A 12,398-nucleotide genomic window follows, 5' to 3' on the forward strand; every position below is an offset into this window, starting at 1 on the left:
CTAAAACAACAAATAAAATTCCATTGGAAATCTGGCTGTGTACTTATTCAGAAGCGAAGAAATGAAGTGAATAAATTTATCCGAATCAAATACCTGGGCACCTATTTGCAATGGAGGACACCAGTAGAGCAGAACTGGCGTTTAACAGAATGTCATAAAATGAGATTTACAGCCGAATCATTCATGTGATGTGATCGGTCGATCAAAGTCATTAAAAAAGGCAACTGATTGAGACAAAACTGTTACAAAAGAGCGTAACAAAGGCCTACCTGTGGTCGCGACCTCCCCTCCCCTCCAAGTGGAGCGCAACCCGACCGCACACCATAAATAATCAAGCGACCGCAACTGATTAATTCCATTTCTTACACTTATTGTAGTTTAATTTAAACCGATCAGATTGTTTGGCCTCCAAAACTTGGGCATCCGGCTCCGCTTCTCGTTTTCTATCATTCGGCTCTGCGCCCATTCGGCTCTAATTGCTAGCTCCATTTGTTATACACAAACAGTTCGCATAGCTAGCCCGACCTTAAACTATGGCCTCTTAAATATTTCTGTGGAAAATACCAAGATCAATAGTAAAACCAATGTTGAAATAACCAAAGATAATCACGAAGGCGAACAACCCTTCTTCAGTCTAAATTGATCAATTGAATGGCATTATTCCACGAGCAACTTCGTAAAAATAGTATAGTAGTTACAGTTGACGAAAATCTGATTTTTCTTACTCAGTATCAGACAATGTTGTAGGAACAAATGACTAGAAATGATCAGACCGAATAATAACTTAATCATTTACAAAGAGTTGTAGGAGAATATTAAGCTTAGATCGCAAAATCCTAATTAAGTTTGATAGGTTTTGAAAAAAAATGTTCTATTCAAGGACTCGTTAGTCATTGTTCCGACCCCACTTGTGGGGGGAGGAACTAAATACTCAAATGGGTTTTTCTTTGTTCAGACAATTTTGGCCGATCGATATATTCATCGAAGAGAAATGTGAGTGGTATCATTAAAAAGCTCATCCAGCGTAAAATTCAAAATTAAAATTTTTTTTTTGAATTTCGTTTTTTTTTTCGAGGAGTTATCGAGGTTTAAAGTTTCGGATAAAGTCAAACAATTACAATCAAATGAAGCCCAAGGAACAAAAAATTCGTTTTCAAGGAATCGCATGTTTTTTTGGATTCTACTCTCAGTTTTCGTAATTTTAATTGAAATTTTGATTTTCTTTTTGAGGTTTTACTAATTTTTTGGACTGCTTTGGCATAAACTCGTTCACTAAAAGTGCAATATGTTTCGTATTCAGCATTAAGTTAACCTATCTAGTGACTTGAGTGGACAGCTAATGGCTGTTAAGAACTTGAAAATAAATTTTCGATTTTCTTTAATAATAACCAAACATAATTTTTTTCGTGAACTGTAAGTCAGTCTCACTAATGACAGGACCCCCTACTTCCTACTTCAACCAAAAATAATCTCGCTAGGGGTTTTATCTTCAAACTACTGATTATATGACTTCAATGCCACAAGATTTATAATTTTTGGACATTTCGTATTATTGGTTCCTTTTGAAATCTTATCACGTTATCCAAATAATGGTGGCTCCCAATGTTTTAGCGAAAACGTTCAATGGGTCATAGATAAAGTTTTCAGAGAAAACACTTATGGTTTAAATGGCTTCAACTTTTTCGCGCACTTTTCTATAGAATTTTTGGTTTTTGCCTGTTATTGTTGTTGTTTTCATAGACATAAGACTAATTGTGATGTCTTACTGATAAGCGATGCATGACAAACATCCTTGTGCACACATCGAAGCATAAGAGAGCGCATTTATTGACATCTGTTCAAAGCTATTAAACTTAATGTCTGTTAAGTCTTTAAAAAATTTTTTTTGAAAAAATTTTTGAACATTAATCAATCTTAAACTTATTTTCGTGAAATGTAAGTCAGTCTCCGTGATGAGAGAACCCCATTCCTTCTTACTTCAACAAAAATTGATCTAGTTGGGTTTTTATCAACTAACTATTGGTTTTTTGACTTCCATGCCCGAGTTTTCATAATTTTTAAAATGTTTGGACCTTTTTTTCGTAACTTTGGTTCCTTTTGAAATCTTATCAGATTATCCTAATATCGATAGTTCCCATTGGCTTAGAGAAGATGTTCAATGGATCGCAGAAAAAATTTTCTGAGAAAAGTTTAGGTCTAAAATGGCTTCGACACTTTCTTCTCGCACTTTTTTACTGAATTTTTGGACTTTGCATGTATTTGTTGTTTTTTCTTAGTCAATGACATGTTGTTAAGTAACAGTGATGACTTATGAAGGAAAAACATCCTTGTCGTTACATCTTATAATTTAGCGGATTTAACGGCTTCCGTTGAAAGCTATTGAATTTTTTTGTCGTTGATACTACGGGTTTTCTCACAAATTTCGTGGTTTTAATGTATTTTTCATTGTCAAACGACTTATTGTGATGAGTTATCGATGACCTATGAATCAAAGACATCATTGTTTTCCCATCGAGGGTGTTTATAGCGTGTTTAGTTAATTCCGCTGAAAGCTATTGAGTTTAATGGATTTGGAACTAGGTGTTTTCTCAAAAACATCGTGGTTTTAATGTTTGTTTAGATTTGTTGTTTTTCCAGTCAACTTGAAACAATAAAATGCACTGAAAAGTTCATTCTCTAATGGCTTTGAGACTTTTCTCGCCTAATTCTTTTGAATTTGCTGGTTTTGCCCTTTTATTTCTTAAGCCCGAAAATCAGCTTCGCACTTCTGAGGAGCTGTGTTCTCTGCTTGAAGGGATGTCGCGCCCTCAAGCCTCGTGTTCTCAGTGAGACTTCAATTAGCGCCGTCGTAGAGGAGGGAAGGCTGCACTGAGTGTATGGCTGCTTAACTTTATTCCTTTGCTCATTCCTTGATATCCAATTTTTATTTTAATCCTTCCTTACCAGTTCCTTATGTGTGCTATTTATATATATATATTGGTGCTTTCCTCTACACTTGTTAGTTATTTTTGTGACTGGACCGTCTTTACACTGTCTGGAGGGGAACAGCTTGGAGTGCAGCATCCGGCTAAGTGCTACTCATCATCCCTTATGTTCCGACGTACATCCATCGTCGCCGGATGGTGTACACGGTCCTTTTTATATATTTATTTCTTAGGTAGCCTTAAAATGCTGACCGGTCTCATGAGCCTGTAATTGTAAATTAAATGAATGACGATACCCGAAGCCGTCAGTTTATAGCGAATAGTCTTGAAATAAATGATATTGAACAATATCAAAGATTTTTCAAATTTTTTAAGTTTTTTGTTCTCTTCGTCAACTAGTAATTCATTCTCGTAATTGAGAGGTCCCATCCAGTTCCTTGAATTTCAAAAAATAACATGTGTAATGATATTATGTCGTAACTGATGTTTTGTTTGTTGGACGATATGCGTTTTCATAAAAGTTTTGTGAGTGGTTTACTTGTGTTTCCTTTTCTCTTCTTTTAGCACATTTAGGTGATAACAGATCCCAATGAGGTTCAAATGTGGTTCAAATGAAATTATTTATTCTTTCAGTATAATTTTAGCTGAATTAGCATAAATAAAAACTGAAATAAAAATACCTAAGATTCAGATAATAGCTAATGATTTTAATGGCTTCAATAATGTGTTTTTGCAAATTCTTCGTAATTTTTTGAGATTTTCTCAATCTTTCGTCCGTTCCTAGGTCTTAGTCTAACCAAGGATAGGTCCTATTGGTTTCATAATGACTTTTTAGTAAATTCATCAAGAATTATTTCGTTATAAGCTGGAGATTTTTGGACTTTTGAAATTATTTGGTTTAAAAAATATTGATTGATTTTTGAATTTAACCTCATTTTTTTTCTTCTTGTCGACTTGTTACCTAGTCTCGTCAAGGAAAACATCCATCTGCTGCATAATTAGGAAAAACTAAATTTTTGTAGTTAAGGTTTTTTTTGTAGTTTTTAATTTTTGTAGTTAAATTTTTGTAGTTAAGGATCTCGTGAGCGCTGTAATGAGGCATGGTATTATGTAATTCAATTAGTAGTTAGGTTTTTAACGATTTTTTAAAACTCAAACATCTATTTTTGTTATCTCTTCATTTGGTTGACAATAAAGTCAAAAATGTAGATGAGCTCGGGTCGGAACATCATGCGCGAACGCACATTAACGAGCCTCCTTGTTGCGTTCTATACTAAACTCATCATTATCAAGAAAGTTACCTTCTAATCGCAAGTGGCGTGTTTTGCACTAATTTCATCAACTTCTGCATTCGAACAATCTAGTGACACTGGATCTGTCTTGACTTCCAATTCATTCACTACGCAGTTTTAATTCAATGATTACCAATAAATTCATTCCAAAGCGTCAGATCTGAGAAGAAAACCGTAATTCGAAAAACTGAGACCATTCACTGTCTTACCCCAGTGAATATTGGGAGGTAGGGAGGGAGGGGGGTGGGGTGGGGTGGGAAAACCCGCAGATGTAACCTCCATCTGATGATGACTGCAGCAATAAATTTCTCTTCTCGGCGATCATTCGACTGAGTGAAGACTGGGCTTCAACAAGCGACTCTTCTTTGACAGCTGAAGATTGGGGCGATACTTTACATTGTGATGAATTGCTGTCTCCTTTCTGATTAGATGAGGTGACTGTGGGCGTCTGAAAACTCGCTTCTGATTGTCCAATTTTAGCGTGTTTTGGTAAAATGATGTCTTCTGATTTTGCGCTCTGTGGTGAAGTTTTAGATTCGGACTTTCTATACTCGCGACTTTTAACTTCACTCAATAGACTTTGGTCAAAATTTTCTGGATCTGCTATCATATCTTCAGATATCCACTGATCATGACGTGCATTCCAATTCTTGTAATGGATGTAGTAAATGCCCGCTTCAAAGGACCGCGATGTGTCTATTTTGAGAATTTTTGCGGGATAAATTTTGCCATCTTCAAAATTGACGTGAATCAGATCATCTACGCTAAAACAACAAATAAAATTCCATTGGAAATCTGGCTGTGTACTTATTCAGAAGCGAAGAAATGAAGTGAATAAATTTATCCGAATCAAATACCTGGGCACCTATTTGCAATGGAGGACACCAGTAGAGCAGAACTGGCGTTTAACAGAATGTCATAAAATGAGATTTACAGCCGAATCATTCATGTGATGTGATCGGTCGATCAAAGTCATTAAAAAAGGCAACTGATTGAGACAAAACTGTTACAAAAGAGCGTAACAAAGGCCTACCTGTGGTCGCGACCTCCCCTCCCCTCCAAGTGGAGCGCAACCCGACCGCACACCATAAATAATCAAGCGACCGCAACTGATTAATTCCATTTCTTACACTTATTGTAGTTTAATTTAAACCGATCAGATTGTTTGGCCTCCAAAACTTGGGCATCCGGCTCCGCTTCTCGTTTTCTATCATTCGGCTCTGCGCCCATTCGGCTCTAATTGCTAGCTCCATTTGTTATACACAAACAGTTCGCATAGCTAGCCCGACCTTAAACTATGGCCTCTTAAATATTTCTGTGGAAAATACCAAGATCAATAGTAAAACCAATGTTGAAATAACCAAAGATAATCACGAAGGCGAACAACCCTTCTTCAGTCTAAATTGATCAATTGAATGGCATTATTCCACGAGCAACTTCGTAAAAATAGTATAGTAGTTACAGTTGACGAAAATCTGATTTTTCTTACTCAGTATCAGACAATGTTGTAGGAACAAATGACTAGAAATGATCAGACCGAATAATAACTTAATCATTTACAAAGAGTTGTAGGAGAATATTAAGCTTAGATCGCAAAATCCTAATTAAGTTTGATAGGTTTTGAAAAAAAATGTTCTATTCAAGGACTCGTTAGTCATTGTTCCGACCCCACTTGTGGGGGGAGGAACTAAATACTCAAATGGGTTTTTCTTTGTTCAGACAATTTTGGCCGATCGATATATTCATCGAAGAGAAATATGAGTGGTATCATTAAAAAGCTCATCCAGCGTAAAATTCAAAATTAAAATTTTTTTTTGAATTTCGTTTTTTCGAGGAGTTATCGAGGTTTAAAGTTTCGGATAAAGTCAAACAATTACAATCAAATGAAGCCCAAGGAACAAAAAATTCGTTTTCAAGGAATCGCATGTTTTTTTGGATTCTACTCTCAGTTTTCGTAATTTTAATTGAAATTTTGATTTTCTTTTTGAGGTTTTACTAATTTTTTGGACTGCTTTGGCATAAACTCGTTCACTAAAAGTGCAATATGTTTCGTATTCAGCATTAAGTTAACCTATCTAGTGACTTGAGTGGACAGCTAATGGCTGTTAAGAACTTGAAAATAAATTTTCGATTTTCTTTAATATTAACCAAACATAATTTTTTTCGTGAACTGTAAGTCAGTCTCACTAATGACAGGACCCCCTACTTCCTACTTCAACCAAAATTAATCTCGCTAGCGGTTTTATCTTCAAACTACTGATTATATGACTTCAATGCCACAAGATTTATAATTTTTGGACATTTCGTATTATTGGTTCCTTTTGAAATCTTATCACGTTATCCAAATAATGGTGGCTCCCAATGTTTTAGCGAAAACGTTCAATGGGTCATAGATAAAGTTTTCAGAGAAAACACTTATGGTTTAAATGGCTTCAACTTTTTCGCGCACTTTTCTATAGAATTTTTGGTTTTTGCCTGTTATTGTTGTTGTTTTCATAGACATAAGACTAATTGTGATGTCTTACTGATAAGCGATGCATGACAAACATCCTTGTGCACACATCGAAGCATAAGGGAGCGCATTTATTGACATCTGTTCAAAGCTATTAAACTTAACGTCTGTTAAGTCTTTAAAAAATTTTTTTTGAAAAAATTTTTGAACATTAATCAATCTTAAACTTATTTTCGTGAAATGTAAGTCAGTCTCCGTGATGAGAGAACCCCATTCCTTCTTACTTCAACAAAAATTGATCTAGTTGGGGTTTTAATCAACTAACTATTGGTTTTTTGACTTCCATGCCCGAGTTTTCATAATTTTTAAAATGTTTGGACCTTTTTTTCGTAACTTTGGTTCCTTTTGAAATCTTATCAGATTATCCTAATATCGATAGTTCCCATTGGCTTAGAGAAGATGTTCAATGGATCGCAGAAAAAATTTTCGGAGTAAAGTTTAAGTCTAAAATGGCTTCGACACTTTCTTCTCGCACTTTTTTACTGAATTTTTGGACTTTGCATGTATTTGTTGTTTTTTCTTAGTCAATGACATGTTGTTAAGTAACAGTGATGACTTATGAAGGACAAACATCCTTGTCGTCACATCTTATAATTTAGCGGATTTAACGGCTTCCGTTGAAAGCTATTGAATTTATTTGTCGTTGATACTACGGGTTTTCTCACAAATTTCGTGGTTTTAATGTATTTTTCATTGTCAAACGACTTATTGTGATGAGTTATCGATGACCTATGAATCAAAGACATCATTGTTTTCCCATCGAGGGTGTTTATAGCGTGTTTAGTTAATTCCGCTGAAAGCTATTGAGTTTAATGGATTTGGAACTAGGTGTTTTCTCAAAAACATCGTGGTTTTAATGTTTGTTTAGATTTGTTGTTTTTCCAGTCAACTTGAAACAATAAAATGCACTGAAAAGTTCATTCTCTAATGGCTTTGAGACTTTTCTCGCCTAATTTTTTTGAATTTGCTGGTTTTGCCCTTTTATTTCTTAAGCCCGAAAATCAGCTTCGCACTTCTGAGGAGCTGTGTTCTCTGCTTGAAGGGATGTCGCGCCCTCAAGCCTCGTGTTCTCAGTGAGACTTCAATTAGCGCCGTCGTAGAGGAGGGAAGGCTGCACTGAGTGTATGGCTGCTTAACTTTATTCCTTTGCTCATTCCTTGATATCCAATTTTTATTTTAATCCTTCCTTACCAGTTCCTTATGTGTGCTATTTATATATATATTGGTGCTTTCCTCTACACTTGTTAGTTATTTTTGTGACTGGACCGTCTTTACACTGTCTGGAGGGGAACAGCTTGGAGTGCAGCATCCGGCTAAGTGCTACTCATCATCCCTTGTGTTCCGACGTACATCCATCGTTGCCGAATGGTGTACACGGTCCTTTTTATATATTTATTTCTTAGGTAGCCTTAAAAAGCTGACCGGTCTCATGAGCCTGTAAATGTAAATTAAATGAATGACGATACCCGAAGCCGTCAGTTTATAGCGAATAGTCTTGAAATAAATGATATTGAACAATATCAAAGATTTTTCAAACTTTTTAAGTTTTTTGTTCTCTTCGTCAACTAGTAATTCATTCTCGTAATTGAGAGGTCCCATCCAGTTCCTTGAATTTCAAAAAATAACATGTGTAATGATATTATGTCGTAACTGATGTTTTGTTTGTTGGACGATATGCGTTTTCATAAAAGTTTTGTGAGTGGTTTACTTGTGTTTCCTTTTCTCTTCTTTTAGCACATTTAGTTGATAACAGATCCCAATGAGGTTCAAATGTGGTTCAAATGAAATTATTTATTCTTTCAGTATAATTTTAGCTGAATTAGCATAAATAAAAACTGAAATAAAAATACCTAAGATTCAGATAATAGCTAATGATTTTAATGGCTTCAATAATGTGTTTTTGCAAATTCTTCGTAATTTTTTGAGATTTTCTCAATCTTTCGTCCGTTCCTAGGTCTTAGTCTAACCAAGGATAGGTCCTATTGGTTTCATAATGACTTTTTAGTAAATTCATCAAGAATTATTTCGTTATAAGCTGGAGATTTTTGGACTTTTGAAATTATTTGGTTTAAAAAATGTTGATTGATTTTTGAATTTAACCACATTTTTTTTCTTCTTGTCGACTTGTTACCTAGTCTCATCAAGGAAAACATCCATCTGCTGCATAATTAGGAAAAACTAAATTTTTGTAGTTAAGGTTTTTTTTTGTAGTTTTTAATTTTTGTAGTTAAATTTTTGTAGTTAAGGATCTCGTGAGCGCTGTAATGAGGCATGGTATTATGTAATTCAATTAGTAGTTAGGTTTTTAACGATTTTTTAAAACTCAAACATCTATTTTTGTTATCTCTTGATTTGGTTGACAATTAAGTCAAAAATGTAGATGAGCTCGGGTCGGAACATCATGCGCGAGCGCACATTAAAACTCATCATTATCAAGAAAGTTACCTTCTAATCGCAAGTGGCGTGTTTTGCACTAATTTCATCAACTTCTGCATTCGAACAATCTAGTGACACTGGATCTGTCTTGACTTCCAATTCATTCACTACGCAGTTTTAATTCAATGATTACCAATAATTTCATTCCAAAGCGTCAGATCTGAGAAGAAAACCGTAATTCGAAAAACTGAGACCATTCACTGTCTTACCCCAGTGAATATTGGGAGGTAGGGAGGGAGGGGGGTGGGGTGGGGTGGGAAAACCCGCAGATGTAACCTCCATCTGATGATGACTGCAGCAATAAATTTCTCTTCTCGGCGATCATTCGACTGAGTGAAGACTGGGCGTCAACAAGCGACTCTTCTTTGACAGCTAAAGATTGGGGCGATACTTTACATTGTGATGAATTGCTGTCTCCTTTCTGATTAGATGAGGTGACTGTGGGCGTCTGAAAACTCGCTTCTGATTGTCCAATTTTAGCGTGTTTTGGTAAAATGATGTCTTCTGATTTTGCGCTCTGTGGTGAAGTTTTAGATTCGGACTTTCTATACTCGCGACTTTTAACTTCACTCAATAGACTTTGGTCAAAATTTTCTGGATCTGCTATCATATCTTCAGATATCCACTGATCATGACGTGCATTCCAATTCTTGTAATGGATGTAGTAAATGCCCGCTTCAAAGGACCGCGATGTGTCTATTTTGAGAATTTTTGCGGGATAAATTTTGCCATCTTCAAAATTGACGTGAATCAGATCATCTACGCTAAAACAACAAATAAAATTCCATTGGAAATCTGGCTGTGTACTTATTCAGAAGCGAAGAAATGAAGTGAATAAATTTATCCGAATCAAATACCTGGGCACCTATTTGCAATGGAGGACACCAGTAGAGCAGAACTGGCGTTTAACAGAATGTCATAAAATGAGATTTACAGCCGAATCATTCATGTGATGTGATCGGTCGATCAAAGTCATTAAAAAAGGCAACTGATTGAGACAAAACTGTTACAAAAGAGCGTAACAAAGGCCTACCTGTGGTCGCGACCTCCCCTCCCCTCCAAGTGGAGCGCAACCCGACCGCACACCATAAATAATCAAGCGACCGCAACTGATTAATTCTATTTCTTACACTTATTGTAGTTTAATTTAAACCGATCAGATTGTTTGGCCTCCAAAACTTGGGCATCCGGCTCCGCTTCTCGTTTTCTATCATTCGGCTCTGCGCCCATTCGGCTCTAATTGCTAGCTCCATTTGTTATAAACAAACAGTTCGCATAGCTAGCCCGACCTTAAACTATGGCCTCTTAAATATTTCTGTGGAAAATACCAAGATCAATAGTAAAACCAATGTTGAAATAACCAAAGATAATCACGAAGGCGAACAACCCTCCTTCAGTCTAAATTGATCAATTGAATGGCATTATTCCACGAGCAACTTCGTAAAAATAGTATAGTAGTTACAGTTGACGAAAATCTGATTTTTCTTACTCAGTATCAGACAATGTTGTAGGAACAAATGACTAGAAATGATCAGACCGAATAATAACTTAATCATTTACAAAGAGTTGTAGGAAAATATTAAGCTTAGATCGCAAAATCCTAATTAAGTTTGATAGGTTTTGAAAAAAAATGTTCTATTCAAGGACTCGTTAGTCATTGTTCCGACCCCACTTGTGGGGGGAGGAACTAAATACTCAAATGGGTTTTTCCTTGTTCAGACGATTTTGGCCGATCGATATATTCATCGAAGAGAAATGTGAGTGGTATCATTAAAAAGCTCATCCAGCGTAAAATTCAAAATTAAATTTTTTTTTTGAATTTCGTTTTTTTTTCGAGGAGTTATCGAGGTTTAAAGTTTCGGATAAAGTCAAACAATTACAATCAAATGAAGCCCAAGGAACAAAAAATTCGTTTTCAAGGAATCGCATGTTTTTTTGGATTCTACTTTCAGTTTTCGTAATTTTAATTGAAATTTTGATTTTCTTTTTGAGGTTTTACTAATTTTTTGGACTGCTTTGGCATAAACTCGTTCACTAAAAGTGCAATATGTTTCGTATTCAGCATTAAGTTAACCTATCTAGTGACTTGAGTGGACAGCTAATGGCTGTTAAGAACTTGAAAATAAATTTTCGATTTTCTTTAATATTAACCAAACATAATTTTTTTCCTGAACTGTAAGTCAGTCTCACTAATGACAGGACCCCCTACTTCCTACTTCAACCAAAATTAATCTCGCTAGCGGTTTTATCTTCAAACTACTGATTATATGACTTCAATGCCACAAGATTTATAATTTTTGGACATTTCGTATTATTGGTTCCTTTTGAAATCTTATCACGTTATCCAAATAATGGTGGCTCCCAATGTTTTAGCGAAAACGTTCAATGGGTCATAGATAAAGTTTTCAGAGAAAACACTTATGGTTTAAATGGCTTCAACTTTTTCGCGCACTTTTCTATAGAATTTTTGGTTTTTGCCTGTTATTGTTGTTGTTTTCATAGACATAAGACTAATTGTGATGTCTTACTGATAAGCGATGCATGACAAACATCCTTGTGCACACATCGAAGCATAAGGGAGCGCATTTATTGACATCTGTTCAAAGCTATTAAACTTAATGTGTGTTAAGTCTTTAAAAAATTTTTATTGAAAAAATTTTTGAACATTAATCAATCTTAAACTTATTTTCGTGAAATGTAAGTCAGTCTCCGTGATGAGAGAACCCCATTCCTTCCTACTTCAACAAAAATTTATCTAGTTGGGGTTTTTATCAACTAACTATTGGTTTTTTGACTTCCATGCCCGAGTTTTCATAATTTTTAAAATGTTTGGACCTTTTTTCGTAACTTTGGTTCCTTTTGAAATCTTATCAGATTATCCTAATATCGATAGTTCCCATTGGCTTAGAGAAGATGTTCAATGGATCGCAGAAAAAATTTTCGGAGAAAAGTTTAAGTCTAAAATGGCTTCGACACTTTCTTCTCGCACTTTTTTACTGAAATTTTGGACTTTGCATGTATTTGTTGTTTTTTCTTAGTCAATGACATGTTGTTAAGTAACAGTGATGACTTATGAAGGACAAACATCCTTGTCGTCACATCTTATAATTTAGCGGATTTAACGGCTTCCGTTGAAAGCTATTGAATTTTTTGTCGTTGATACTACGGGTTTTCTCACAAATTTCGTGGTTTTAATGTATTTTTCATTGTCAAACGACTTATTGTGATGAGTTA

At 35.3% G+C, this 12,398-nt stretch overlaps 1 protein-coding gene across 1 annotated transcript in view; it reads right to left on the reverse strand.

The window, feature by feature from the left end:
• LOC142349073 (uncharacterized) overlaps positions 1–12,398 on the reverse strand; it is a 45,906-nt gene that overhangs the window by 24,527 nt on the left and 8,981 nt on the right. The window contains exons 3-4 of the mRNA XM_075400486.1: positions 9,374–9,928; positions 4,493–5,022 (exon numbers count right to left, since the gene is read on the reverse strand). Of these exons, the coding sequence (XP_075256601.1) occupies positions 4,493–5,022; positions 9,374–9,928 (1,085 nt within the window). The remainder of the gene's footprint in view (positions 1–4,492; positions 5,023–9,373; positions 9,929–12,398) is intronic.

The sequence above is a fragment of the Convolutriloba macropyga genome, chromosome 11 (assembly GCF_964194025.1).
Source record: "Convolutriloba macropyga chromosome 11, txConMacr16.3, whole genome shotgun sequence".
NCBI lineage: Eukaryota > Metazoa > Xenacoelomorpha > Acoela > Convolutidae > Convolutriloba > Convolutriloba macropyga.